Consider the following 26,036-nt stretch of genomic DNA (forward strand, 5'->3'; position numbering starts at 1 on the left):
GTCAGACTGCCTTTGATGGGGACACTTGTCCCCTTTGTCACAGGTTGCATTCGGGGCAGGTGCTTAAGAGGTGGTGTACTGGGAGAAACATGAGTTCGGGCAGAGGGAAAGGGAGACGCTGAGAAAAGGTGTGACCGTGGGCACAGTCCCAAGTTCACGGTTATCCTGAGCAGCATTCTGGGGCCTACTTTCGGCCTTTGAGTTTGTCCTGACCTGCAGGGGAGCTGAGTGTTCACCCCCCCTCCCCCAGTCGGTCCTGGGCATGAAAGCCCCCAACTGTTCCGGGTCTCGGTGCTGGGAGACCTCCACAGCCAAGCGTGTCCCCTGGGGGAGATTTGGGTCTGGAGCAAATGGACATTGAAGCCAGCGGTCGGGGACACAGAGATGGGTAAAGGGTCCCAGGGGTCAGGGTGCAGCCCCAACAATGCCCCAAGCCCATCATCGGCGGGAATTATGAAAGGATTAGAACAAGGAGTGTCTGGTGCCACTGTCTGCTCCGCTGTCTCATCACAGAATTATTTTCTCCTTGTGGGTGTCGGCCACCTTACCCATCTAAGGTCCACTGCACCTGTGTGACAGGTAAACCCTTCTCAGGAGAAGTTGGCCCTGGGAACAGCCGTGACATTGTCCAGGGGATGGGGGCATTTGCTTCCTCTCCTGAAGGGCGTGCTGACCTCGGCCTCACTGACTCCGGGGCCCAGGGACCTCTGTGCAGGAATGGGGAGGCCTCTGTGATCCTAAGGTGTCTGGGTGCGTGAATGACACGTGACCAGGGCGCTGTTGACTTTGCGTGTCCCATGGTGCGCTTGGCAAACAGAGAGATTTACCCAAGGCCACCTTGTCCCCATCTGCCAGGTCGGGAGCTGTGGAGCGGGAGGCAGAGGACGGGACTCTGCCTGGCGTGTGCTCGCCCCTCCAGCTGGCCCAGGACGGCCACCTGGAGAGGCTGACCACACAGGTAAGTGAAGGAACCAGCCTCTTTTCCCTCCCCAAGTTCATGGCTGCTTTCCCCTGGGACCTCGCTCCAGATACAGATGGGTGTGTCTGGGAAGGTAAGTCCTGCCTCTGCTGAGGATTTTCCTGCAACACTCTGGAAACCCTTATCAAGGAGCTGCATCTTTGAGAATGCTCTAAGTGATTACTGCTTCCACGTCGGGCTCCCCCTAAGTTCTCATGTAAGTTTGAAGTGATCTTCAAACCCCTGCGCAAGGCATATAAGCCCAGAGCTTAAGGTCACCTGTAGGAGTCACGGTCAGCCAATGTGCTCTGTCACCTGGCCAGATCCACTGGCTGGTGGCTCTCTCCGTGGACAGAGGCAGAAAAAGGCATTTGCCACCCAGAGAGCAAAGAAGGGCATGGTGCACTTTCAGGCGGGGTGATATCTGAGCTTGCAGGGGTGAGTGCTGAGGGAGGGATGCCAGTGCGGCTCATTGCGGGTCTGGCCCACGGTGAGTGCCTGGCACGTTTGCTGGGATTATCATTATGAAAACCACAAGCCAGTGCTCCCCCCACCCCTCTGCCCATCTTAGGTTGTATTCTTTGTCAAAGCCTTTGCATTTAGTCCTTAGATAGAACCTTCTGGAAAGGCTGAGCAGGAGCACATTCTCCTTTTGTAGGTGAAGAAGAAATTCAGGAACCGGCTTCAGGTGGCCTGCGGTCCTGGAGGTCCCTGAGCCTTCTTTCTCATGAGGTACCTGCGGCTGGACCGTTTCCCAGGTGGGGACGTGCTTGGATCCCCAGGGCCAGGCTTTCGGAGACCTTGGCTCCTCCCTGTCCGTCCCTGGGGCCCCTCTGTGTTATGAGGCCATAGGGTAGGAGTTGGAGGAGGTGACCAGACTGTCTGTTCTCCGAGGAAAGCTTGGCTGGGAAAGGCCAGAGGGGGAGGTGTGTGTCTGTGCGTGTGTGAGCGTGCGTGTGGCAGGCTGAGAAGGGCTGGCGGATGCTGTCCTTTCAGAAACGGTGTGGGGACATTTCTGAGGACGTCCTCTCCGGAGGCAGGGGGGCAGTCAGCGACCCCCAGTCTGCGCCCACGCTGCTCCCTGGATCCGCACGCGAGGTCCTTCGGATTCGATCACCGCCATCTGTGTCGCTTTCCCGTGAGGGGTCTGTGCGCCGAGAGGTGGCGGCCAGCCCCGCGTCGCCTGCGAGCCTAGGGTGGGAGCCGCCGGAGGCCGAGGGTCACCGCGAGGGCGAGCGGGGACCCCGCGGGGCCGGGCCTGCTGGTGAGCGCACAGGTCTCCCCGGGCGCGGGCCTCCCTCTCCCCGCGCGCCCCCTCCTTCCCGCCCGCCCCAGCCCTGCTCCGCCGCCGCCGAGTGATAGCTAATTGGGCAGAGAAAGGGCCCGATTGTGTGCGCGCCGGAAGCGCGGGCGTGGGCGGCTGAAAGCGCCGGGGAAGGTGGCCGGCCTCGCCCCGCAGCTGCCGCTGGAGCCGCGGGGAGGTGACGTCAGCGCTGGCGAGCGGGGCGCCGGCGGAGAGGGGGGCGCTCGCGGCCTCCCGCCCCGGCCGCTCCACAATGCGACCATTGTCGGGCCCCGGGCGGCGCACGGCGTGAATGGCGCCCGGGCCTCTCGACCGGGGAGACCACTAGCCTCGCCATCCGGCCTCTCACCGGCCAGGGAGGCCTGGGACTGGACCGAGGCCGGCCGGTCGCCCCCGGGGGAGCAGGCTGGACTTGGTGCGCCGCCCGGGCCCCCGCCGCCCAGCGGACCCTCTGCAGAGTGGGGGCCTGCCCTCCAAGGCTGGGCCCTGCGCCCGACGCGCGGCCTCGGCATGGCCTCCTGGTTCGGGGGAAGCCTGGGCTCCGACCCGCTCATGGTCCTGCTGGTCATCATCCTGCTGGCACGCTTCCTTCTGTGGTCCTGCCTGGGCACCTACATTGATTATAAACTGGCCCGGCGGCAGCCCCGCAAACCCAAGGAGGACTAGGGCCCCTGACGGCCTGCGGACTCTGAGTGGCCCGCATGGGCAGGTCTTCCCCTCCAGGAGGACGCTGTCCCAGAGGAGCCTTGTCCTGAGGCTGAGGGCGTGTGGGAAGGTGGGGTAGGGCCGGCAAACCACTCCTGTATCCCACCCATAAGGCAGAGATGGACCGTGTCCCACCCAGACTGATCAGGGCTGTCCTGGCGATGGCCCATGTCCCACGTCAGGACAGAGGGGCCACCACTGCCTGTCTGTCCCCAGGTTCTGGGGTCTGCTGTTGGAGTGAGTGACTGTGAGGGCGGGTCTTGCTTTAAGACTCTCTCTGCCTCCAATTCTTTATAAATATGTTTGCAGGATGAAGTGGGGATGAGCCGGAGGCTTGGGGGTGGGAGGGAAGGACAGATGTGGTCACATCACAAGCCAGCCCTGCCACCAGAAGCTGCCACTGCCTTGGTTTTCCCTGAAGCGGACCCTGGAGGGTCTCAGGTCAGACTCGTGACACCTGAGCCCGAGCCCAGCTCTGGTTGACTGTGGGTAAACTCTCTTTCTCCATCTTTAAAATGGGCACAATAACCCCTGCCTCCCTCAGAAGGGTATGAGGAGGGTGGAATAAGGGGGTGGGATGGCAAGTCCCCCGTATTCTGCACACCGCTGGACATGTGGAGGACAATGGAGAAGAGAAGCCAGGAACCCAGGGCCCTCCTTTCCTTTGTGCTTTCAAGTGTGTGGCCGAGCTGCGCCTCCAGAGGCTGACAGGTGGGAACCCTGACGCGAGCCGTGAACCTGGCCTCCCTGCCGCCCGCCGCCCCGTCACGCCCTGCTGAAAAAGCAGCAGGTGTAGCGGGCTGCTTCTCAGCCTGCTGGCAGGTTCTAATCGCCCTGCAGATTTTAGCAAACACGATGGCCAAGTCCCCAGACCAAGAAGCATGGGCAGGGACTAGATGTCCCTGGGAGGCTGGGGCCTGATTGCACTGTGCCTTCCCACAAGGACTGGGGACTTCTGTCAGAGCAGAGGTGAGGAGCCTGTGTCACTGAGCTGGACGAGCAGACTCAGGAAGCCCGGGCCAGGAGCCGCCCTCCTAGCCTTGCGGCATCCTGGCAGAGGGATCACGGGCCTGAGCCAGGGATGCGGTGGGACCTGATGAGCTCGCTGACACCGTGAAGATCTTGTCTTGCTCCTGAAGGGCCTACCGTGCTCGAGACAACCGCATGGACTGGGGAGCCAGTCAGCCCAAGCAGTGACCTTCTGGGGGCGGGACTGACCAACAGGAGAGACTGTTGATGGTGGGGTGTCTTGGAGGACGGTTTACAGGTGAGGTTCTTTTCTTACGGGTGACAGTCTGGGAAGTCTGCACAGGGTGGGGTTACCATGCATGGATTCATCCCAGGGCTGGGGGCGGCTGTCCTTTGGGGCGGTTGTGTTGGCCAGTGGCCCAGCAGAACCTGCATCCTCTCCGTGTCAAGAACCTGATTACAGGATTAGGGGAGGAGGTGCTCTCATTGTTCTTAAGGAAAATGTTCAGTTCTCTTTAAAATGATCATGTGTGATTTTACTGACCTCTTTAAGAAGAATCACAGTAGTTGCCACAATCACATACCAAGGAGGGTGGCCAGCCATCCTGGTTTGCCTCGGGCTGCCCCAGTTTTAAAACTGAAAGCTCCATGTCGTGGGAGACCCCTCCCTCTTGGGCATGGCAGTGCCCACCCCGACTCTGATGGAGGAAAAGTCAGTTCACACAACACGCTGATGTGTTTCCAGTGGCTGGCCTGCCTGTAAGCTGCCTGCCACCTGCAAGTGCACGTGGGTGCATGGATGGCACCCCCACACAAGCTTGAGCTTCACCATTTGGTCCAGTGGGCCAGAATTCTGGGGCTCTCACTGCAACCCCTTCCATTGGGGGTGTCTGGCAGAGAGGACAGAAGCAGCAAGCTGCTGCCTACACAGGACCCCAGAAGAAGACCAGATTCTGCCAGTGTTATTTGAGCCCCTTTCCGCTTACACTAGTCAATATATATATATATATTTTTTTTTCCTCTTTAGCCAGTTTACATTGGTTTCTTTATTCACAACTGACAAAATTCTGATGCGTGCAGGCCTCTGCACCCACGCACCAGCCATCCATCTACAGCCTCACGACGCATGCCTGGCTCAGAACGAGCCCTCAAGCCATGGTGTCTGAGTGAGTGAGAGGATGTGCCCTGGCCTGGTATCAGGCAGCAACTGATCCAGCTGCAAGTGACAGACAAGTAAACAGAGACTTAAACAGGAAGCTTCCCCCCTGCCCTTCATCTTTCTTTCTTCATGTCACAAGTCTGGCCTTTGTCATTCCCGTGGTATGGCAGCTCCATGATATTATCAAGGACTTAGACCCATATTTCTGTTCTGCCGTCCTTCCCATGTAGCTTTGGTCTTCATGGTCACAAGAAGGCTGCTGCTACTCCAGACATTCTGAGTGAGTTCCAGGCAGGAACAGAAAAAAGGGTGCTAGAGGAGGGAGAGGCAGTCCCCTGATAGGTGAAGCCCTTGGTTGTACATGTCCTGAACTAGAAGCATGTCGCCTGGCCTCCTTAGATGCAGAGGAGGCTGAGAAATGGGAGCTTGTTAGTGGGGCTCACGGCCACCCTAGAGAGGGTCAGGTTCCTGTTATAAAGGAAGGCTAAATGGATATGAGGTAGGCAACTAGTGATCTCTGTCATTGGTCCTTGGCATTCTTTGTCTTTATTTGGGACACTGTTTTGGGTATTTGGGTGACTTTTGTGGGCCCCTTACGTGCCAGCTTTGCCCTTGCCTGCTCTTCAGGGATAACAGCTGAGCTCAGCTGTCTTTTGCAGCTCCAACGTGGAATTAGGCTGGCTTCTTGGGGCTCCTAAGAATTTGTTCCAGTAAGAAAGTCTGAGGCTGAAACAGACATATTCCCTCTGAGAGATGCAGGGAGATGCTCGTTTGTCCACAGTGGGTAACAACAGGCACAGACCCGTAGCACATGGATGGTAGACAGTGAACAGCTGATGGGTAAGTGGACGGTAGTGATGGCTAACCGATGGATAAATGGAGGGCGAGATGTAGTCCTCAACTTGGTGGGCATCACAGAGCGCAGCGCTCACAATGTGAGAGGCAGCATGGATACAATGTATAAAACGGTGCCTGCCCTCCCGAGGCTTGCAGGCTGGGAGCTCAGAAGTGGGCAGAGAGACCTGGAAATAGATATTAGCTCTGCACTAGGCAGATGGTTATTAAGGACAACAAACGTGGCAGGTGCAGATTAAGATATAGTGTCAGTGTATGATACACACCAGATTTTGAAGGCTTGGTACAGAAAAATATTGTATAATCTCACTAATAATGGTTTTATATTGATCATGCATCGAAATGATAATATTTTGGACACATTTCGGTTAAATAAAATACTAACATTTTCGAAGTTTCCGGATGGTTGCTGCTGAAGAGCATCTTTCAGTCACAACAAGAACCACGGGGGCCAGTCTAACCACAAGCCTGGTTATTGGGACGCCGAGACCGCACACAACACCTGCTTTAAGACAAGAAGGCCCAGAAACGCTTCGAAGGAGGACCCCCTACCACACCAAGTACTCAACACTATTTACACTGCTCGAGCTCATATAAGAAGGAAAACTCCCAATTCTTTTTATGGAGTGAGCATCTCATTGATACCCAAATCCACCAGAGAGCGTGGAGAGAAGAAATGCATGGCGACGTCACTTAGAAATATTGACGCAAAAATTTGGACTCACTGAATTAAGCATTGCATCGGAGGGATAAAACATCACAAGCAAGCAGGGTGGATCCCAGAAATGCAAGGACGGCTGAATACTAGAAAGCCAGTCCGTATTGTTTCCCATAGTAATAGCTCCAAAGAGAAAAATAATTTCATAATTTCCTTAGGTTCATTTCCAAAGGTGTTTGGATAAAATTCACATCCGATCTCAATAAAACGCATCGTAAAACGGAAGAAATAGATACCACGTTGATATGTTTTTAACCTGAAAAGGTAGTTCTCTCTTAACAGGGAAGATAGCATCATGACAGGTAGGGAAGCTCCAGCAACGTCACCATCAGACCCCGGAGTGGAGAGGAGGGTGCTCACAGCTGCTGAGTGGGGTTCTGGGGTGGGGCGTAGCCTGAACGACTGGGAAAGAGAAAGCAAGTGCAGAGAGATAGGGACACTGGGGAGGAGAAGGACACCCTGACATTAGTCACTGAGAGATGGATGGCATCTTTGGAAAAACGGAAGAGCATCCCCTCAGGATGAATGCAAATGGTTAACGATTCAGGGAAGTGGGCGGCCCCAGGTCACCCTAGAGAAGCCGCACACGGCAGGCGGTCTACACAGGGATGCTCGGCACAAAAGACCCCATTTATAAGATCAACGTGAAGAGCAGAGCGCCTGGGAGCAAACTTCGTGAGACGTATGTCTAATGCTTGGAAGGTCGAGTTGTTCCCTTCTGTAGGTTTTGGGGTGCACTTGGAATGCTGCAGATTTCCCGCAGATGGATGACCCTGGGAGTGAGGGGGCTAGTGGGGGAAAAAAGTGGCAGGGGCAGAGCGGGTCACACCTGACCCTCGAGGACAGATCCGACCACGTCTGTCTCACTTCCCACTCTGATGCCCCCGTGACCCGCAGGAGGAGCCTGGCACCCCACTCGGACCTTCCAAGCATTGACACCAAAGGCTCTTCCAGAGCGGCCTTCGGGGCCACGCGCTCTGGCAGATGTCCCTGCAGCTTAGCCAAGACCGCACAGAGCAAAGGCACTACCGTTTTTGGGAGGGTGGTGGGTGCTCCCATGTAGGGTGGCTAATTGTCATGGGACTGAGGGGTGAGCTTGGGGTTGGGGTTCCCTGTGACACATCTGCAGTGCTCAAATCAGGAGCATCTTGGGCGCACGGGGATGGTTAGTCATCCTCTTCGTAGGAAGTTCTGGGGAGTAATGAATTAAACTATCCAAAGAGAGTTCTGGTCTTTGCCCTGGCAGAGGGTCTTAGGCTCCTGGAACATTCTGTCTGATCAAAGCGTCCTTGTTTACCTGAGACCTTGGGCCACTTGGGACAGTCTAACAATAGGATTTGTTATGGGGGCTTTGTTTCCACCCGATCTCCAGAGGGGCTGGAGACCGAAGGCTGGATAGAGGGTGGTCAACCTTGTCTAGGGGGTCCGGCCCGACAAAACCTGCACACGAAAGCTCGTTTTGGGGGGAGCTTCCTGGTTGGTGATAGGCTGTGCGTGTCACACATCCTTGTGGGGGGAACCGACACCGCCCATGACCTCACGAGGAGAGGACAACCAGAAGCTTCGTGCACGGGCTCTCTCCGGACTCCGCCCCCGCGCACCTGTGCCCTTGACGATTGTGATCTGCGTCCTCTTTCTGTAAGAAGCCACGCTGAGTCTGGAGTCCTTCGGAGGAGTAGTGAACCTCGGGGGCTTGGGCACTCTTGAACTTGCAGTCGGGGCCGGGAGCGAGGGTGGCCTTGGGGATGTTCCTGACCCCTGCACCTTCCTTTCCTGCTCCCTGCCTCCCTGAAAACCACAGGCTGGGATTCCTGGCAGAGCCGGCCCGTTTCCCGCCTCACCCCCGGCGACCTGACCCCCGCCCGCGAGTGCAGCCTGCGGCGCCAGCTACTCGTGTCTCATCTGGAGCTGTTCTGCATACTTTCGAGACGCATATACCTTCTCCCATCCCGTGTTCTGTCCTATCCTGTTGCTGCACGTCATTTCTTGTGGAGTTTCTATTTTTTCTATGATGCACATACATTTTTTTTTTTTAAAAGAAAGAAGTAAAGAAACAACTGGGTCATACATAGTGAAAAAGCACAGCAAGTTTGAACTCCGAGGTGAGGGTCTGGAGGGGCTCCGGGAGGGTCTGTGTGTGTTTAGAGGCAGGGGTGAGTAGTAGGGGAGGGATGCCTGGAGTGCGGGGGAGGCGGGAGGAGGCGGGAGGCGGGAGGAGGAGGTGGCCCCACTTTCTGTGCACTAATCTCATCACTAGAAATGCTCCCCCCACCACGAGGCCATGCAGCGTGGGAACTGGCTCATTCTTCCTTCCCCAGGGACTTGGCACCCGCTCTTTCCCCCAGACGAGGGTCACTGAGGAGGACACAGCCAGGCTGGTGCAGGGACACCTGGGCTGCCTCCATGGCCAGTCTGCGTGGGGACAGGATGGGGAACGGAGACCTTTAGAAACAGTTCACTGGTCCTGACTTCATTCCCCAGAGGGGACGTGACACACTCCACCCTCTGCCCAGCCGCCCCTTCTGGCGTCCCGGGCCTCCTGAGACTAGGTTTGGAGGGGCAGATGGGTGGGGAGCGACTGCCTCACCTCTCAGCTGGACATCGGCCTCAGGGTGCCCACTGCCCCTCTCCCCAAACCCCGCTTGGCCGGGGAACAGGCACTCAGCCTTGGCGAGCTCCCCCGAGAGCAGCCTGCGGAGCCCCTGTGGTGGAGATGAGTCACCCGTTCTAAAAATAAAAAGACTTAAGTCATGAAAGAGCGTATTTCCTTTTTAAGCCAGATGTGTCTGCTGAGGGACCCCCAGCAGTTTGGTGCTGCAAGGAGGGCCAGGAGCCTCTGCTGCATGGGTCATCAGGGCTATCTTCCCCATTCCCCATTCCCACCCACCCCTGGTATGAGCACCTGGACAGGCTTAGCACGGGGCAAGAGAGCTGGAGATGGTCCCTGCCGCCAGCAGCTCCTGGTTCAGCGGGGAAAATGAACTGTGTGTAAATAGCACCCACATCAGGCAGGGGGTCCTATGGGCTATAAGAGAGGGGCAGAGCCTAGAGATCACATAGGGGAAGGGGCATTAACTCTCTCTCAGGATCTGCAGAAGGCTTCCTGGAGGAGGTGTCGCCAGAGGTAGGACTTGGGGGGCTCTGATGGGCAGATAGGGGAGGAATGGTGTCCCAGGTAGGAGAAACAGCATTAGCAAGGGCCCTGAGGCCGGAATGCTCTTGGCACGTTGAGGATCCTCAGGAGGACTTCTCAGACCCCTGGTTACACAGGCAGATTCCTGGGCCCCAGACCCGCTGCCTTTGAGTCTCTGAGTGGGGTGCAGGAACAGGACCAACAAGCCACCAGGTAATTCTCTGGCTCTCCAAAGTCTAAGATTCACTAGTCTGGTTGCCGGGTGTATAGAGGAGGGGGTGAGGATGTACGATGACAAGTTGGGTCTAAGTTGTTAGGGCTTTGACACTCACTTAGGAGTTTGGACTTTATCATCCTGGCAGGAGGGAGCTTTCAAGGGAGGGACAGTCCTGGATCTGTGCTTGGCAGTGTCTCCAAGAGCAATGAGGGCGATGGACTAATGGAGTGAGGGATTCTGGGGTGAGGAGCCTGCTCAGAGGCCTGGGCAGAGGTAAGGGGGCCTGGACTGTAGAAGTGATGTGAGGGAAAGGGTCGGGGCTCTGGGAGACAGCAGGGACAGGACTTGGGCCACTCCCATGGCCCCAGGCTTCAGGGGAGAGCCTGTGACAGTCACCAGGAAAGTGCATGCAAAATATGAGCAAATGTGGGAGAATTGGGTGCTTGTCATCAATGGAAGAGGAGGGGGGAACATGAAGGGGGAGGGGAGGGGGAGGAGGGAAACGGGGAGGGGAGAAGAGGGGGAGCCAGCGGTCCTCTGGGTTGGAACGCCACATCCGCTCCTTCTACCCACGTGACCTGGGCACCATGCTTTAACCTCACCAGGGACCAGATTCCTGTCTGTGAGATGGGGACAGGGATGTCTCCCATGAAGCCCATAGCGCAGAACTCGTGCACAAAGATCCCGTCTGTGCCAGGTTGCGGGAGGGCCCAGAAGCTTCTCTGTGGGCACACGCATTCGTGTGTCGGGTGGGACTTTTCTGGTCTCCCCAAGAATTTGGCTGAAGCCATAAAGCTGAGGATGAGAGGTGATGAGAACCCTGCATTCATGAGAGGTGTGGCTGTCCCGGTCCTGTCCGACGGAATGAGCAGAACTGTCACCGCCGTCACCCGTCTGCAGCCCGAATGGGACTGGGAAATGGGGCTGGTGCCCGAGCGTTGTGACTTAGTGGGTAGCTGGGCAGTGCAGGTGATTCTTCTCTGGCCAATCCAAAGTCAGGAGGGGGCCCCAGTGAAACTGCTCAGAGACTGGGGTGCCCACAGGGAGCAAGGAGTGACAGGTGCTGCAGTGTGGAACACAGTCCAGGGCTGCTGCAGTCCCGAATACGTCAGGCAGAAGGTCTTGGGAACTTGGCTGTGAGTCCCTGGACCTGGGGGCCATGCATGGATGCAATGACTGGCACCTGCTTTTCTCCTTGTGAATTCAGGAGGTGGGGGCTGGCTGGAGCCACCCCAGGGCAGCATGAAGAGCGAGGGCAGTGGGGCCACCTGCCATCCCCCAGAAGTATGGGTAAGCCTGGCAGGAGAGACTCCTAAGTTTCCCACAGGGTCAAGTCTTTGGCTCCTTGGTCCTCTTAGTGTCAGAAGCCTCTGAGGCTTAGGGGAGGGCAGGGCCACCCAGCTAGAGGGCATGTCCTCAGCTCTCCTGTGGCAGGTGGGCCATGGGACTGACTTGTGGTCCAGGGATGCGGGAGGAAGGGGTGCATGCCGCTGTCGGCCACATCCTGGGAAGGGAAGCTTTTTCCTGCCCTCTCTCCTTCTCCCTGTCGGCCTAGATCACAAGCAAAGGGGGACAAAGGAGAGGAGGCTGATGTCCTTGGTCATGGGGGAGCAACATGCAGGAGGAACCCAGCTCCTCGGGCAGCCCCATGGCATGGAGTCCCTGGCCCGCCATGGACCACCCTCAAACTCCAGGCTGCTATGAAAGAGAGAGATGAACTTCCATCGCGTGTGTGCTGTTGTACTGGGGTCTCTTTGTTACGCAGCTCTGTCCATAGCCTATCTGATATACCCTTTCAGCAGACCCGTTCTGTTCAAGCTTCTCATTAGTGAGATAGCCCCCGACTGCCCTGTGCACAGCACAGCAGTGCCAAGGACACACCACCCCCTCTGTGAGGTCTCAAGGCCAGCCCCTTTCTCTAAATGCTTGCCCCCCGCCCCACCCCCATAAGCCTTCTGAGGCCAGACTGTGGCCTAACACTGTGGCCTCCTAAGAAGCATTTGTTGCCTGTCAGGAAAAAAAATCCTCTCTGGCCTTCAGCTGTCCTTGTCGTGTCCTCAGGGGGACATAAAGCAGCAGGAGAATCAGAGAGAAATGGCCACCTTCTGCCATCCACTTCTCTTGTCACGAGTGATAGCAGGGTGGGTGGGGGTGGGCTTGGCAGAAATACGTGCAGGAATGGCTACTGTTTGATGTATGTGTGGAGAATCTGCGTGGCTGGTGGAATGTTCTGGAATCTGCTCTTGGTAAAAGCCTTCTGCTCGCAGGAGTGCTCAAGCCGAGGTGGGCCGGCCTGTCCAGTCCTGGAACTGGTGTGCGCTGGGGCACTCGAGACGTTTCCTTGATGCCCTGAAGTCTTGGGCCTGAGCGAGAGGTCTCCCGATGCTCGGTTGGTCCTGTCGATGGACAGTTGGGCAGACAGTCCTACCACAGCCAATGGCAGGTTCCTCCGGATGCCCGCAGAAGCTGTCCTTCCTGGCTGTCTTCAGGCCTCCCAAAGTACCTGGCAAGTGCTCACCACGGCAGTGTGGACACAGTCTGATTGTGGTCTCAGCGGCCCCTGCTTAGGTTTGTGTCAGCACACTCCTTCCCCATGGACGGGCCAGGGGCCAGTGAGGAGGGGAGGAGAACCCTCCAGAAATAGCCTGGCCTGGCTGTCCATCATCAGCTCCTAGCACTTTGCAGAAAAAGCATGCTCTAGACGAGTAACAGATGCCTAAAAATAGGAAGTCAGGATGGAGGGAAAGCAGGCATTAAACAAGGAAGGTGAATCTGGGGACAAGGTTGGGGTAGGACATGCGTATGCTGCCCACGGTGTCCTCCAAGGTGGTGATGGCTGGGCTGCAAATTCCTGGCGGCCAAGGCGAGCAGGGAAGGGAAAGGTTTGAGTTTATATGGCTCTTGGAGGAAACGCACTGCTCTGTAGGGACAATAAATGTGTCCTTAGCCCTTATTTGTAAAATAAATTGGTCACGAGGGGCTTTACCTCAAAATTATCAGGAGATACATTAACGAAGTTTGTTCTCCCAACCCACGAGCAGGGAATGTGTTTCCATTTCTTGTGTCTTCCTCAGTTTCTTTCGTAAGCGTTCTAGAGTTTTCAGAGTACACATCCTTTGCCTCTTTGGTTAGGTTTATTCCTAGGTATCTTAGGGTTTTTGATGCACTTGTAAATGGGATCGAGTCCTTGATTTCTCTTTCTTCTGCCTCGTTATTAGTGTATAGAAATGCAACTGATTTCTGTGCATTGATTTTATATCCTGTGGCTTTGCTGAATTCCTGTCTGAGTTCTGGCAATTTTGGGGTGGAGCCTTCTGGGTTTTCCACATAGAGTATCAATGTCGTCTGCAATGAGTGGAAGTTTGACTTTTTCTTTGCCGATTTGGATGCCTTTCATTTCTTTTTGTTGTCTGATTGCTGAGGCCAGGACTTCTAGTACCATGTGGAACAGCAGTGGTGAGAGTGGGCGTCCTTGTCGTGTTCCTGACCTTCGGGGAACAGCTCTCAGGTTTTCCCTGTTGAGGGTGATATTTGCTCTGGGTCCTTTATGATATTGAGGTATGTTCCCTCTATCCCTCCGTTGTGGAGAGTTTTATCAAGAAAGGGTGCTGCATTTTGTCAAATGCTTTTCCTGCCTCTATTGAGAGGCTCATATGTTGCTTCTCCTTTCTTTCGTTAATGTGGTGTATGTATCACGTTGGTTGATTTGTGGATGTTGAATCACGCCTGCAGCCCAGGAATAAATAATCCTTTTTTTCCCCAGACAAAACTAGATTTTATTTTATTTTTTTAAAGATTTTATTTATATATTTCAGGTGGGGGAGACAGAGAAGAGAGAAAGCAAGCGAGCACAGGAGCAGGAGGAGGGGCAGACGGAGATGCAGGCTCGCTGCTGAGCAGGGAGCCCAATGTGGGGCTCGATCCCAGGACCCGGACATCTTGACCTGAGCTGAAGGCAGACACTTAACCAACTGAGCCACGCGGGCGCCCCCTGAATAATTCTTTCACTGTACTGTTGGATCTTCCTAGCTGATATCTTGTTGACAATTTGTGCTTCCATGTTCATCAGGGATATTGGTCTGTAGTTCTCCTTTTTAGTGGGGTCTTTGTCTGCTTGGGGTCAAGGTAATGCTGGCCTCATAGAATGAGTTTGGAAGTTTTCCTCCCATTGCTATTTTTGGGGACAGTTTCAGAAGAATACATGTGAATTCTTCTTTAAATGTTCGGTAGAATTGCCCCGGGAAGCCACCCAGCCCTGGACTCTTGTTTCTTGGGAGAAGTTTGATTACTGATTCAATTTCTTTGCTGGTTATGAGTCTGTTCAGGTTTTCTATTTCTTCCTGGTTCGGTTTTGGTAGTTTATATGTTTTTAGGAATTTATCCATTTCTTCCAGATTGCCTAATTTGTTTGCATATAATTGCTCATGATAATCTCTTATAGTTGTTTGTGTTTGCAATGACATGAGTAGAGCTAGAGGGTATAATGCTAAGTTAAATAAGTCGGTCAGAGAAAGACAAATACCATATGATTTCACTCATCTGTGGAATTTAAAAACAAAACATATGAACATGGGGAAGGGAAGGGAAAAATAAAATAAGATAAAAACAGAGAGGGAGGCAAACCATAAGAAACTCTTAACTATAGGAAACAAACTGGNCAGGTTCCTCCGGATGCCCGCAGAAGCTGTCCTTCCTGGCTGTCTTCAGGCCTCCCAAAGTACCTGGCAAGTGCTCACCACGGCAGTGTGGACACAGTCTGATTGTGGTCTCAGCGGCCCCTGCTTAGGTTTGTGTCAGCGCACTCCTTCCCCGTGGACGGGCCAGGGGCCAGTGAGGAGGGGAGGAGAACCCTCCAGAAATAGCCTGGCCTGGCTGTCCATCATCAGCTCCTAGCACTTTGCAGAAAAAGCATGCTCTAGACGAGTAACAGATGCCTAAAAATAGGAAGTCAGGATGGAGGGAAAGCAGGCATTAAACAAGGAAGGTGAATCTGGGGACAAGGTTGGGGTAGGACATGCGTATGCTGCCCACGATGTCCTCCAAGGTGGTGATGGCTGGGCTGCAAATTCCTGGCGGCCAAGGCGAGCAGGGAAGGGAAAGGTTTGAGTTTATATGGCTCTTGGAGGAAACACACTGCTCTGTAGGGACAATAAATGTGTCCTTAGCCCTTATTTGTAAAATAAATTGGTCACGAGGGGCTTTACCTCAAAATTATCAGGAGATACATTAACGAAGTTTGTTCTCCCAACCCACGAGCAGGGAATGTGTTTCCATTTCTTGTGTCTTCCTCAGTTTCTTTCGTAAGCGTTCTAGAGTTTTCAGAGTACACATCCTTTGCCTCTTTGGTTAGNCTGGAGGGGAAGGGGGTGGGGGATGGGTAACTGGGGGATGGACATTAAGGAGGGCGCGTGATGGGAGGAGCAGGGGGTGTTACAAGCAACTGATGAATCACTGACCTCTGCCTCTGAAACTAGTAATATACTATATGTTAACTAAATTGAATTTAAATAAAAAATTTAAAAAGTAAAAAAAAATTATTGGGAGATAGTTATTATATCAGCTGGTGTTCTTCAGAAAAACAGAATCGAGGGGCGCCTGGGTGGCACAGCGGTTGGGCGTCTGCCTTCGGCTCAGGGCGTGATCCCGGCGTTATGGGATCGAGCCCCACATCAGGCTCCTCTGCTATGAGCCTGCTTCTTCCTCTCCTACTCCCCCTGCTTGTGTTCCCCCTCTAGCTGGTTGTCTCTATCTCTGTCAAATAAATACATAAATAAATAAATCTTTAAACAAAAAAAAAAAAGAAAAACAGAATCAATATGATGTGTGTTTATATAGAAAGCTATTTATTATCAGGAATTGGCTCACACAATTATGGACGTTGGCAAGTCCAAAATTTCTGGGGTGGGCTNTATAGTTATTCTATCAGCTGGTGTTCTTCAGAAAAACAGAATCGATATGATGTGTGTTTATATAGGAAGCTATTTATTATCAGGAATTGGCTCACACAATTATGGACGTTGGCAAGTCCAAAATTTCTGGGGTGGGCTGGCAGGCCGGAGACCCAAGAGAGCTGACTTTCTAGTTCAAGCTGGAGAGCGGTCTGTCCTACAACCAGGAGGAGCTCAAGTTGCAGAGAAGTACAAGGGCAGTCTGCTGGAGAATTCTCTTTTTGTTCTTTTCAGGCCTTCAACTCATGGGACGAGGCCCACCACAGAGGGAGAGCAATCTGCTTTTCTCAGTCTACCAGGTCCGATGCCAACCCCACCTAAAAACACCCTCATAGGAACATCCACAAAAATGTTCGACCAGGTATTTGGGCACCCTGTGGCTCAGCCAAGTCAACACAAAATTAACCATCGCAGTGATGGCTGGTGTCGTCCCCCATCTTCACAGCAAAGGTGGTCACGCCCTGACTGGGTAGGTCCCCCAAACACAACTCCAGAAGGCACTTGGTGGGGGCAGGGGGCTAGCCATGGCTCTCATGGAAGAGATGAGCCCATTGCCCTTTCTGCCACAGCCCTGTCTCCAGGGCCAGAGTGCATTTCGGGGGGTCTGAGATTCTCTGGCCCCGGCGTTGACCACACAGCCGTGCGATATGCTCCGTTGGCTTATTTATCTTTTCACTGAGGTGGGGGGGTCGGGTTTGGAAAAGAAGAAAAGGAAGGGGCCAGATGCATGAAGACCCGTCAGGAAGAGTGACCTTAGGGCCATGGCCTTGGGCAAAAGCCGGTGGGGGAACTTTAGCTCCACTGATCGGCCAAGCAGCTTCTCACTCAAGAGCAAAGGAAGAAACGCAGGAGGAGGATGGGGAAAATACCCGCCCGAATTTGGGAAGGAGGGAAGAGAAGAAACAGCTAAGGAGAAGTGGAAACTTGCTTCACCTCAGAGCACTNTGGTGTTGACCACACAGCCGTGCGATATGCTCCGTTGGCTTATTTATCTTTTCACTGAGGTGGGGGGGTCGGGCTTGGAAAAGAAGAAAAGGAAGGGGCCAGATGCATGAAGACCCGTCAGGAAGAGTGACCTCAGGGCCGTGGCCTCGGGCAAAAGCCGGTGGGGGAACTTTAGCTCCACTGATCGGCCAAGCAGCTTCTCACTCAAGAGCAAAGGAAGCAACGCAGGAGGAGGATGGGGAAAATACCCACCCGAATTTGGGAAGGAGGGAAGAGAAGAAACAGCTAAGGAGAAGTGGAAACTTGCTTCACCTCAGAGCACTTACGCTGTGGGGACTTGCAGCCTCTTTGCAGCTGGATACCCTCGCTGTCGTCCCCAGCAGTGAGCGGGGAGCCCGCCGGGGCTGGAGGGACACGGGCCGGAGGGACGCGGGCAGGAGGCCGTGCTGCCAGATTGAGGGAGCACAGGCTGTCCAGCAGAGACCAAACTGTGCTGGGGCACGCCCGGCAGGAGGTGGGAGCAAGGAAGGGTTAGAGAAGGGGGGGCTATTTCAGTTTCCCCCACCCTCCACTCTTCCATCCGGGACCTCCCGTGGGCCAGGACAGCCCGAAGCCTGAGGGCGAAGGGGGGGACACGTCGTTGCCTGCTCAGAAGAACCTTCCCTCACCCCCAAAACTGTGTCCCCGCACCCCCACCCACCGGGTCTGGCTCAGCACCTGTCCCCTGCTTACCTGCACTTGTCTTTCATCTTGGAATTTAGTCCGAGCCGATGTTGCGTCTGTTTATTGTATTGTTTGTTCTGCTTTTTATATATCGATTCTCTAGAATGCAAGCCCAGGAGGACAGGGGGTTTGTCTGCCGTGTCCACATGAGAACAGTGCCCGGTGATCCCTAAGCTCTACACCCCCATTTCTGGGTGACGGACCCTTCTCCTGAGTCTTCTCTGGCTCCGTGTCCCCAGTTCCTGCAGCCNTGTGCCACCCAGGCGCCCCTGTTCTGCTTTTTATATATCGATTCTCTAGAATGCAAGCCCAGGAGGGCAGGGGGTTTGTCTGCCGTGTCCACACGAGAACAGTGCCCGGTGATCCCTAAGCTCTACACCCCCATTTCTGGGTGACGGACCCTTCTCCTGAGTCTTCTCTGGCTCCGTGTCCCCAGTTCCTGCAGCCGGGACGGAGTTTCGGGGCGGAGCTTCTGGCTGGGCTCTGGGCGAGGCTGGACTGATGGCAGGGACAGTCCCAAGGTCGCAGGGCAGCCTGCCTCCTGTCCAGCTAGCCAGGCGGCTCCCATCAGCAGACACGGTCTCGCCGCGGCTCCCTGGCTGCTGGCCAAGTTCTCAGGTCAGTCCTACGTGCGGCGCGTCAAGTGCCAGGCTCTAGGCCACTTGCTGGTGAGGCGGGTGCGCACGGCCCTTGGGGGTTAATGAGGCATCGCGAGAGCCGGATGCAGGCACAGCACTTACATCAGAGCCAAGGCTTAGTGAACGACCCAGACGGGCCAGCCACCCTTCTAAGAACATTTCATGCATCCTTAACTTGACTCCTCACAAACCTTCTGTGGGCAGGGGCTGTTACCATCGCAGCCAGCAAGTGGACATCTGGGTCATGGGCCTGGGCAGTCTGTGTGGTGAGCCGAGCCCCGAGCCCCCAGGCATGTGTCTTCAGGGCACCGTGAGGCAGAGAGGGAAGATGCCACAGCAGAGAGCTGACACCCTGGAGGGATACAGGAGTGTGGGGAATTCTGGCTGGGTGACATCTGAACTCAGCCTTGAAGGCTGTTGATGTTTGTGGTGTGTGTGGGGGGGTACTTTCCACGGGAAGCAAGGAAGGCTGAAGAGGTGGGGAGCGGGGAGGCTGGGTTTGCAGAGCCGGGTCACTGGAAGGGGATGCCCTATTGCCGGATCCTGCCTGCTCTGGGAGAAATGAGCTCTTGCTTGCAAAGAAACATCTGTCTGGAGAGCCGTGCGCCTAGATGTTTTTACGCATGCCACATATGACGTGGGAGAGGCCCACTCCACATTCCCTACATGTTTATTGCAAAATAACCTTATCCTGGGAATAACAGGAGGAAAATCACCCACATCCCCACTGCCCTAACAAACAACCGTACGTGTGCGCGTTCCCCTCAGGCCGGAAGCCCGTGCAGACGTGACTTTGAAACCACAGTCCACGAGCAGTCTTGTTTGTCCATTGATCTGTACGGCAAATGTTTCCCAACTACTTGCCTGCTGTGCATGAGGGACTGTGCTCTGGACAATAATGGCTTAGATTTTCCTGGGTTTCGCTACCCATGCGGGGCTCCCTCACTAATCAGGGTATGCCAGCTGTTGTAANTAGGAGGAAAATCACCCACATCCCACTGCCCTAACAAACAACCATACATGTGCGTGTTCCCCTCAGGCCGGAAGCCCGTGCAGACGTGACTTTGAAACCACAGTCCACGAGCAGTCTTGTTTGTCCGTTGATCTGTACGGCAAATGTTTCCCAACTACTTGCCTGCTGTGCATGAGGGACTGTGCTCTGGACAATAACGGCTTAGATTTTCCTGGGTTTCGCTACCCATGCGGGGCTCCCTCACTAATCAGGGTATGCCAGCTGTTGTAACCATCGATCCCCAGTGACGAGGCCTGATCCAGTCAATGTGTGTTTCCTGTCCGGGACGGTGCGATGCAGGTGGGGTTGGGGCTGTGCTCCAGGCAGTCATGCAGGGACCCAGGCCTCTCCATGCCACACATTCTGCCGTCCTTCAGAGCCTTGGCGCCCTGCCTTGGGCTGGCGGGGGACAAACGGAAGGAAAGAGCGGGGTGGGTTGGGCAGGCCTTGCCTGGAGGTGGCGTTCAACGTTTCCAGCTCATTCCATCGCGTGGGGCTCAGTCGCGTAGCTGTGTCTACCTGAGAGGAGAGCTGGACAGGTGCGTCCAGCTGGGTGCCNACCATCGATCCCCAGTGACGAGGCCTGATCCAGTCAATGTGTGTTTCCTGTCCGGGACGGTGCGATGCAGGTGGGGTTGGGGCTGTGCTCCAGGCAGTCATGCAGGGACCCAGGCCTCTCTGTGCCACACGTTCTGCCGTCCCTCAGAGCCTTGGCGCCCTGCCTTGGGCTGGCGGGGGACGAACGGAAGGAAAGAGCGGGGTGGGTTGGGCAGGCCTTGCCTGGAGGTGGCGTACAACGTTTCCAGCTCATTCCGTCGCGTGGGGCTCAGTCGCGTAGCTGTGTCTACCTGAGAGGAGAGCTGGACAGGTGCGTCCAGCTGGGTGCCCAGGAGAGAGAGGGGATGGGCTTGGTGACCCTCTGGGCAGGATCTGCCACGGTCCTCAACAGCAGGCTGTTTGGTTCTGAAGGATGGAGTAAGAAGCACAAACCAAATTGTGGAAGGAGAAGGGGACGTTGTCACCACAGTTGAAGGTCTTTGGGAAAACGTGAGCTGCAAAGGCAGGCTGAGGAGACCCTCTGGGCCAGAGCCTGGCTTTTGGAGGATCCTGCTGTGTACATAAGCTCCTCCCCACGGCCACCAGTGTGACTCATTCTGCGCAGCCAGAGCTCCGCCTGCTCATTTTCTGCGCACTTTCCAGAAGCGGCTGCCGCTCTTGCCTTTCCTTCCTCTGCTTCCCTGTGGGCTTGTGTCTTTCAAATCCCCTTGCTGTGGCTTTGGTCAGGCACCGGGAAGGAGCACACTCAGACAGCAGTGGTCAGTCACAGTCCTCAGGACCCCATTTTGCTTCTCCCCACTTAACATTATCTTCTGGTGTCACTACGTGGTCTTCACGGCGATCATTTTCATGGTGATGTAACAAAGGAGACTTCTCTTTGCAAAAGTGTGTCCCATGGACTGTTGGTAGGTGTGCCGAGAAAGAAAGATGTTCTGAGCTGAAATTAGCTTGGGATGTTTGGAATTTACAAGGGTAACTGCAATCAGTTTCAAGGATTGTAATTCCAACTATAATCAGTTGCATGGTCTGGGTGGAAAGACCTGCGTCCCTTCAGGCCATAGTGGTTCCGAAGAGATTTCGGACTTACCTTCAATTCCTGGGGAGCAGTAACAAGGATCCTGTTTGGGCCCCACAGGTGACTGTTCCCAGGGCCCCTGGCCCCGGGCTTGGTTAGATGACTTCCTGTGGACTCCGCAGTCCCCTGCCACCGGTCATATCACCTGTTGTCATGTATTGCAATTGTCTGCTTGAGTCTTTCTCTAGCCTGTGAGCTACCTGTGGGCTGCAATGGAAGCTGGCTGCCTGTTAAATTCCTATTGTTCGGCACGAGTCTGGAGGAGAAAATGCACCCAAACTGTTGGAAGAAAAGAAGGAAGAAAAGGAGTGGGGGAGGGAAGAAAGAAGGACAGAAGGAAGGAAGGAGGGAAAGAAAGAGGGAGGGAAGGAAGGAATGAAGGAAGGAGGGAAGGAGGGAGGGAAGAAGGAAGAAGGGAAGAGAAGAAGGAGGGAGGGAAGAGAGGAAGAAGGAAGAAAAGGAAGGAAGGAGGGAGGGAGGCCAGCCGCCCAGGACCGTATGAGTGGAGCACGGCCCTCCAGGCCACCTGTGCACACAGACACACGATCCCGTGGGAGCTGGCGCCCAGCACTGCTGTGTGTAAACAAAGTCTGCCCCCTCTGGTGTGGCCCCATCTTCCGACACCGGCCTTCGTCTCCCCGTGGAAACCCAAGATCCAGACTGGGACAAGGGTTGGCAGATGTCTGTGAAAAGGGCCGTCTGCCTTTGCAGATAAGAGTTCCCCAGACAATGGATGTACTCGGCCAGGAATTCCCACTGGGCTCTAGTCGGAGACTCCGACAGACCTGGGTCACGGCTCCCCTGCCCCTCAGGGCCATCTCTGTGGGTCTGGGACTCCCACTTTCCTGAGCACCCCGTGGCAGCAGCTACCCTCCCATCTGAACACACAGCCATCTTGTAGGACTTCTCAGAACAAGAGATTTTTCTCGGAAGGCCCTGAGTTAGGAGTGTTGGTTTTGTTGACTCAGCCTGAGTCATCCTGTCTTGGATCACTGCGGTCCATTCAGCTGAGGCCTGGGGACCTTGGTGTGTGGGGGACACAGTGATGATGGGTAAGTGATTAGGTCTTCCCCCCGTTGGGGGTTAATCGCACTCCAGCTTGGGGCTCAGGGATGGACAGCTCCCTGTGGTTGTTCCCTCTAGTGCCTCCAGTGAAAGATGGCCTCAGGGGAGCCGAGGAGGTCAACAGAGTGCCGAAGTCCCCTTGTGGGCCTGACTGTGACTCCCAGCTCTGAGCCATGACCCTTCCTCCTTACTGCCATGCTTTGAAGGGCGGAAGCCGTGTGCATGTGCGTGAAGGAAGAGGGAGCAGAGGGCACGATGGCCAAGGTGCCCTAAAGAAAGCCCACTCCCACCATCCCATTTGCATTTAGGTCATTGGGAAACCATTCTGTGGGAATCCACCCTCCCTCCTGGAGAAGCAGGGGTGACAGAAGGAGTCCAGGGATTTCTGTCCTTTTCTCTTCTCAGTGCTATCCTGTAATTGGATTCAACTTCCTCATGAGGCCTCCAGTCAGAGAATCAGACCACCAAAGAGGCTGGGCCAGATCCAGTGTCCTCCCTTGGCTGCAGCCCTTACCAGGGCCTTAACTCCAAGTCTTGGCTCAGGGCTGATTCTTTCAGAGGACATTTTCACAAGGACACTTATCTGTGCCCTTCCTGGGTGTGCACCTTCCCCGTCCCTTTCTCCAGCCTTAGGCTCGGGGCCAGACTCCCATGTTACTCAGATGGGAAGTGTGTCCTTTCTTCTCTGGATGTGATTGGCACCAAACCGTTCCCCCAGACTCCCCCCACCACAGAAGAAGACCATGAAGTTCATAGTTGGAGGCATGAGCACGCACAAGATAGGAAGGAGCTTGTGCCAATTTAAAAAGCGAGGGTGAAATGAGGGGACAGGTGTCTGAGGTACCATCTCTCCATCAGTCAGCTACGGCCCCAGTCATGCTGCGTAACAAACCACTCTCAACGCCAGGCTCACAACCATCGGGATGTATTTCTTGCTGGACTCTCTGGTCCAGGGGGCAGGTCTGTGGACTGGTCGGGTTTGGCTGACCCACAGGTGGCTCAGCGGGGCTTGGTTCTGGGCCAGGACATGCTCTGCATGCCAATTCTTCTGGGGACCAGCAGGCCCCCATGGGTGTGATCTTCTCTTAGCACCGGCAGACGTGCAGGGGATAAGCCCACTCACAATAGCATCTTTCAAGCCTTCGTTTGCCTGTGTCAGCTGACGTTCTCCTGTTCAAGGTGAGTCATGGCTGAGCCCCCATCAGTGAGTGAGGGATATATTCTACCCGTAGTGGGGGGGGGACTGCAATCATGGGTCCAGGGTGGAGTTAAGGACCCCCACTGCGGTCTACCACGGCCCCTTTCTAAGGGCTTGGAGCTGAAGTCTGCCCCTAGGGAGGGGTCTTGCCAGTGCGGACAGGCAAGCATTGGGACTTTGGATGCTGACAATGGTGGGTTTGGGTTCACGGCCTGTCGGGTCGCTCACAAGCTGTGGGATGGCGGACAAAGCTTGTTTGAGCCCCAGTTTCCTCGAATGTAGAATGGGAAGTGGTATTTGTCCATACTCGTGCTTGCGTCCAAGCTGAGTGAGCCGGGTGGGCTGAAGCACCTGTCACACGGCAGCCGCTGTGAGCGTCCCGGCCAGGTCCCCACACAGCGAGTGGCTTCCGCGGCGGAGCCCCCCGGACATTGCTGTCCAGAGGGAGTGCGGGCCCCTGGCCAAACTGTCCAGTACGGCGGGGAGGTCACATGGTGCGGCAGGTTCAGATCGGTCCCGAATTCAGAGCACGCTCCCCCGACATGCTCGGGCCTTGAGCATGGGCTGGCTGAGGGGATGGGGCAGTGATGTCCTCACTTCCCTTCTCCCCTGCAGGGAAGCTCCCCTATGACCCACAAAGTCACCTCCTACCACCTTGTCAACGTCCTGTGGAGCCGAGGAAGGAAACCCGCTTCCTGGGAGCACCTCCACTCAGGGCATGGTTCGTGCTCCTTTGTGACCCAGAGGCGGCAGGGATAACATGCACATGTCCACCGAGGTCTCTTTGTCTTTTTGAGGGAGGTGACAGTCCCTTTGAAAATGTGCTGGAAGCTATTGGACCTTCACCCCCTCACAAAACACATGGACATGTCACCTTTTGGGTACAGTTTCAAGGAGCTCATATGCTCCCTGAGGACCATTTATGCACGAGAAGTGAAGAGCCCCCCTGGACATATCAGAGGACAGGAGCCACTTGAGCTCCCATCAGACAAGGCCAGGGGATTCCAGCATCACAATGGACACAGTCAGTAATGGATTATAATCCCATCACGAGATTGTGAATCCCCAAGTCCGCACCGATAATGAATCAGTAGGCGGATCCACGAACAGAGAAGAGAAAGCTCTTTACCGTCAAAGACCAGCTAACAAACGTGGACGGAATGACAGGCTTAGAAAATTACAGCTTTGCAACCCTCAGAGCAGCAAGTGACTTAGGCAAGAGTCGCGTCATACTCATGGATGGATGTGAAAGTTTAATGAAGCACGTGTCTCAGAGCATCTTTCCACGGGTGACACTGCATTCCAGGGGGCGACCGGGAGAGCCTGGAGAACACCGTCCTCTCCAAGCAACCCGTGTCAACAGTGCCGTTGCCGGGCCCAGGTGACAGCGTGAGCCCGCCGCCGACACGCGCCGAGGACGCGGCCTCGGTTCTGCAGCTGCCCTCGCGATGCCAGCGTCACGAAGGTAAAGGGAGAACTGAAGAATCGTCCAGAATAAAGGAGACTCAAAAAGGCACACGCCTGCTGCAATGATCGATCTTATTTTGAAATGAAATGCTCTGAGGAACGTGACGGGGACGGCTGGAACAATCTGAGTAAGGAGCGTGCATTAGATGACAGTGTTTCAATGGTCAATTTTCAGAACTTGTTACTGGTGCTGCGGTAAACCTCATTAAAAACCCTATTCATTCCTAAAAATAATAGTTGTACTTCGGCGCCATGAGAAAACAGCCTTGTTATTAAAACATAGGTACCTGAATCCTTAAGGACCGCTGTGGACTGAATTGTGTCCCCCCCAATTCACACGCGAAGCCCCAGGGCCCAGTGTGGTTGCATGGGGCGCGAGGAAGTAATTAAGGTAGGATGCGGTCAGGAGAGCGAGCCCAATCCGCGGGCCACCCGAGCGCTCCCTCTTCCTCTGCTGAGTGAGGACCAGTGGGACGTCGGCCCCCGAAGCCAGCAAGTGGGCTCTCCCCTGAAGCCGAGCCCCCGGCACCCTGATCTCGGCTTTCCTGGCTCCGGGGCCGTGGGGGCTAACCTTTGGATATTTAAGCCTCCCTGTCTGCGCTGTTTTGTGACAAGGCCCGAGCCAGCCACCCAGGCACAGAGAGGCAGGTCGTCGGCAATTCAGTGGTTCAGAAAAAAGGTATGAGGATATATGAGGAAAGACAGAGTGATAAAGCAAACTGGAGAAATGAATGGTGACAGTTGGCGAGTCTCGGCGAAGGGCGTTTGGGCGTCATTTGCTTTATTTCTGCAGACTTTCTGTACATTTGAGATTATGTCAAAATATACCCGTAAGCCAACAAGGAAGACTCCTGCTCTGTACAGAAACAAAGGAAGAAAAAAGCCAAATCGTGCTCCGTGGGCTCAGGATTGATTGGCCTGGCGCGGAATCGCAGAGTGCCTCTGTGGGGAATCCAGGGCAGTGAGGGGGCCTGTGTGGCTGGCGTATGCCTGGGAAACCTGGACAGGATGGAGTGGGAACAATAGCAGGTGGGATTCTAGAATTCACGAGGATCCTGGGACCGAGCTCTCCTGAATGCTGGCGATGGGCGTGAACTGTTCTCCAAGTGTGTTCCTCCGATCTCTATCCTGAGAGATTCTCCACCCAGAAGGGTTCCCTGGGGAGGCACATTTGAGAGAGGCAGCGATATCGGCACAGTATTTTATTAAGGCATATTTATTTAAAGCCTGGGAGGAGTTGTCCTCAGGAACCCCGTGTAACCTCGTACAATGAGGTGGGGAGTCTCTTGAGAACCTCGTGAGAGAAGTAGCTGGAAGACGAGATGCTTCAGCCTCCCGGGAACCACGCTGGCGGCACGGACCCTCCAGGACCTCTGTCCGTCCCTCCTGG

At 55.0% G+C, this 26,036-nt stretch overlaps 1 protein-coding gene and 1 long non-coding RNA gene across 2 annotated transcripts; both read left to right on the plus strand.

Moving 5' to 3' along the window:
- The first annotated feature begins 855 nt into the window (after window positions 1-855).
- Window positions 856-8,763, plus strand: LOC117796760. Its single transcript, XR_004621416.1, has 4 exons — window positions 856-958; window positions 1,617-1,716; window positions 1,955-2,222; window positions 8,469-8,763. It is a non-coding gene; the product is annotated as an uncharacterized LOC117796760 (long non-coding RNA).
- On the plus strand, window positions 2,337-6,974 carry SMIM38 (small integral membrane protein 38). The gene has a single exon (XM_034646069.1). It carries the CDS (start codon window positions 2,772-2,774, stop codon window positions 2,925-2,927), a length of 156 nt encoding a protein of 51 aa, XP_034501960.1. The 5' UTR covers window positions 2,337-2,771; the 3' UTR covers window positions 2,928-6,974.
- Window positions 8,764-26,036: the final 17,273 nt, after the last annotated feature.

This window comes from Ailuropoda melanoleuca, chromosome 16 (assembly GCF_002007445.2).
Source record: "Ailuropoda melanoleuca isolate Jingjing chromosome 16, ASM200744v2, whole genome shotgun sequence".
Classification (NCBI taxonomy): Eukaryota; Metazoa; Chordata; class Mammalia; order Carnivora; family Ursidae; genus Ailuropoda; species Ailuropoda melanoleuca.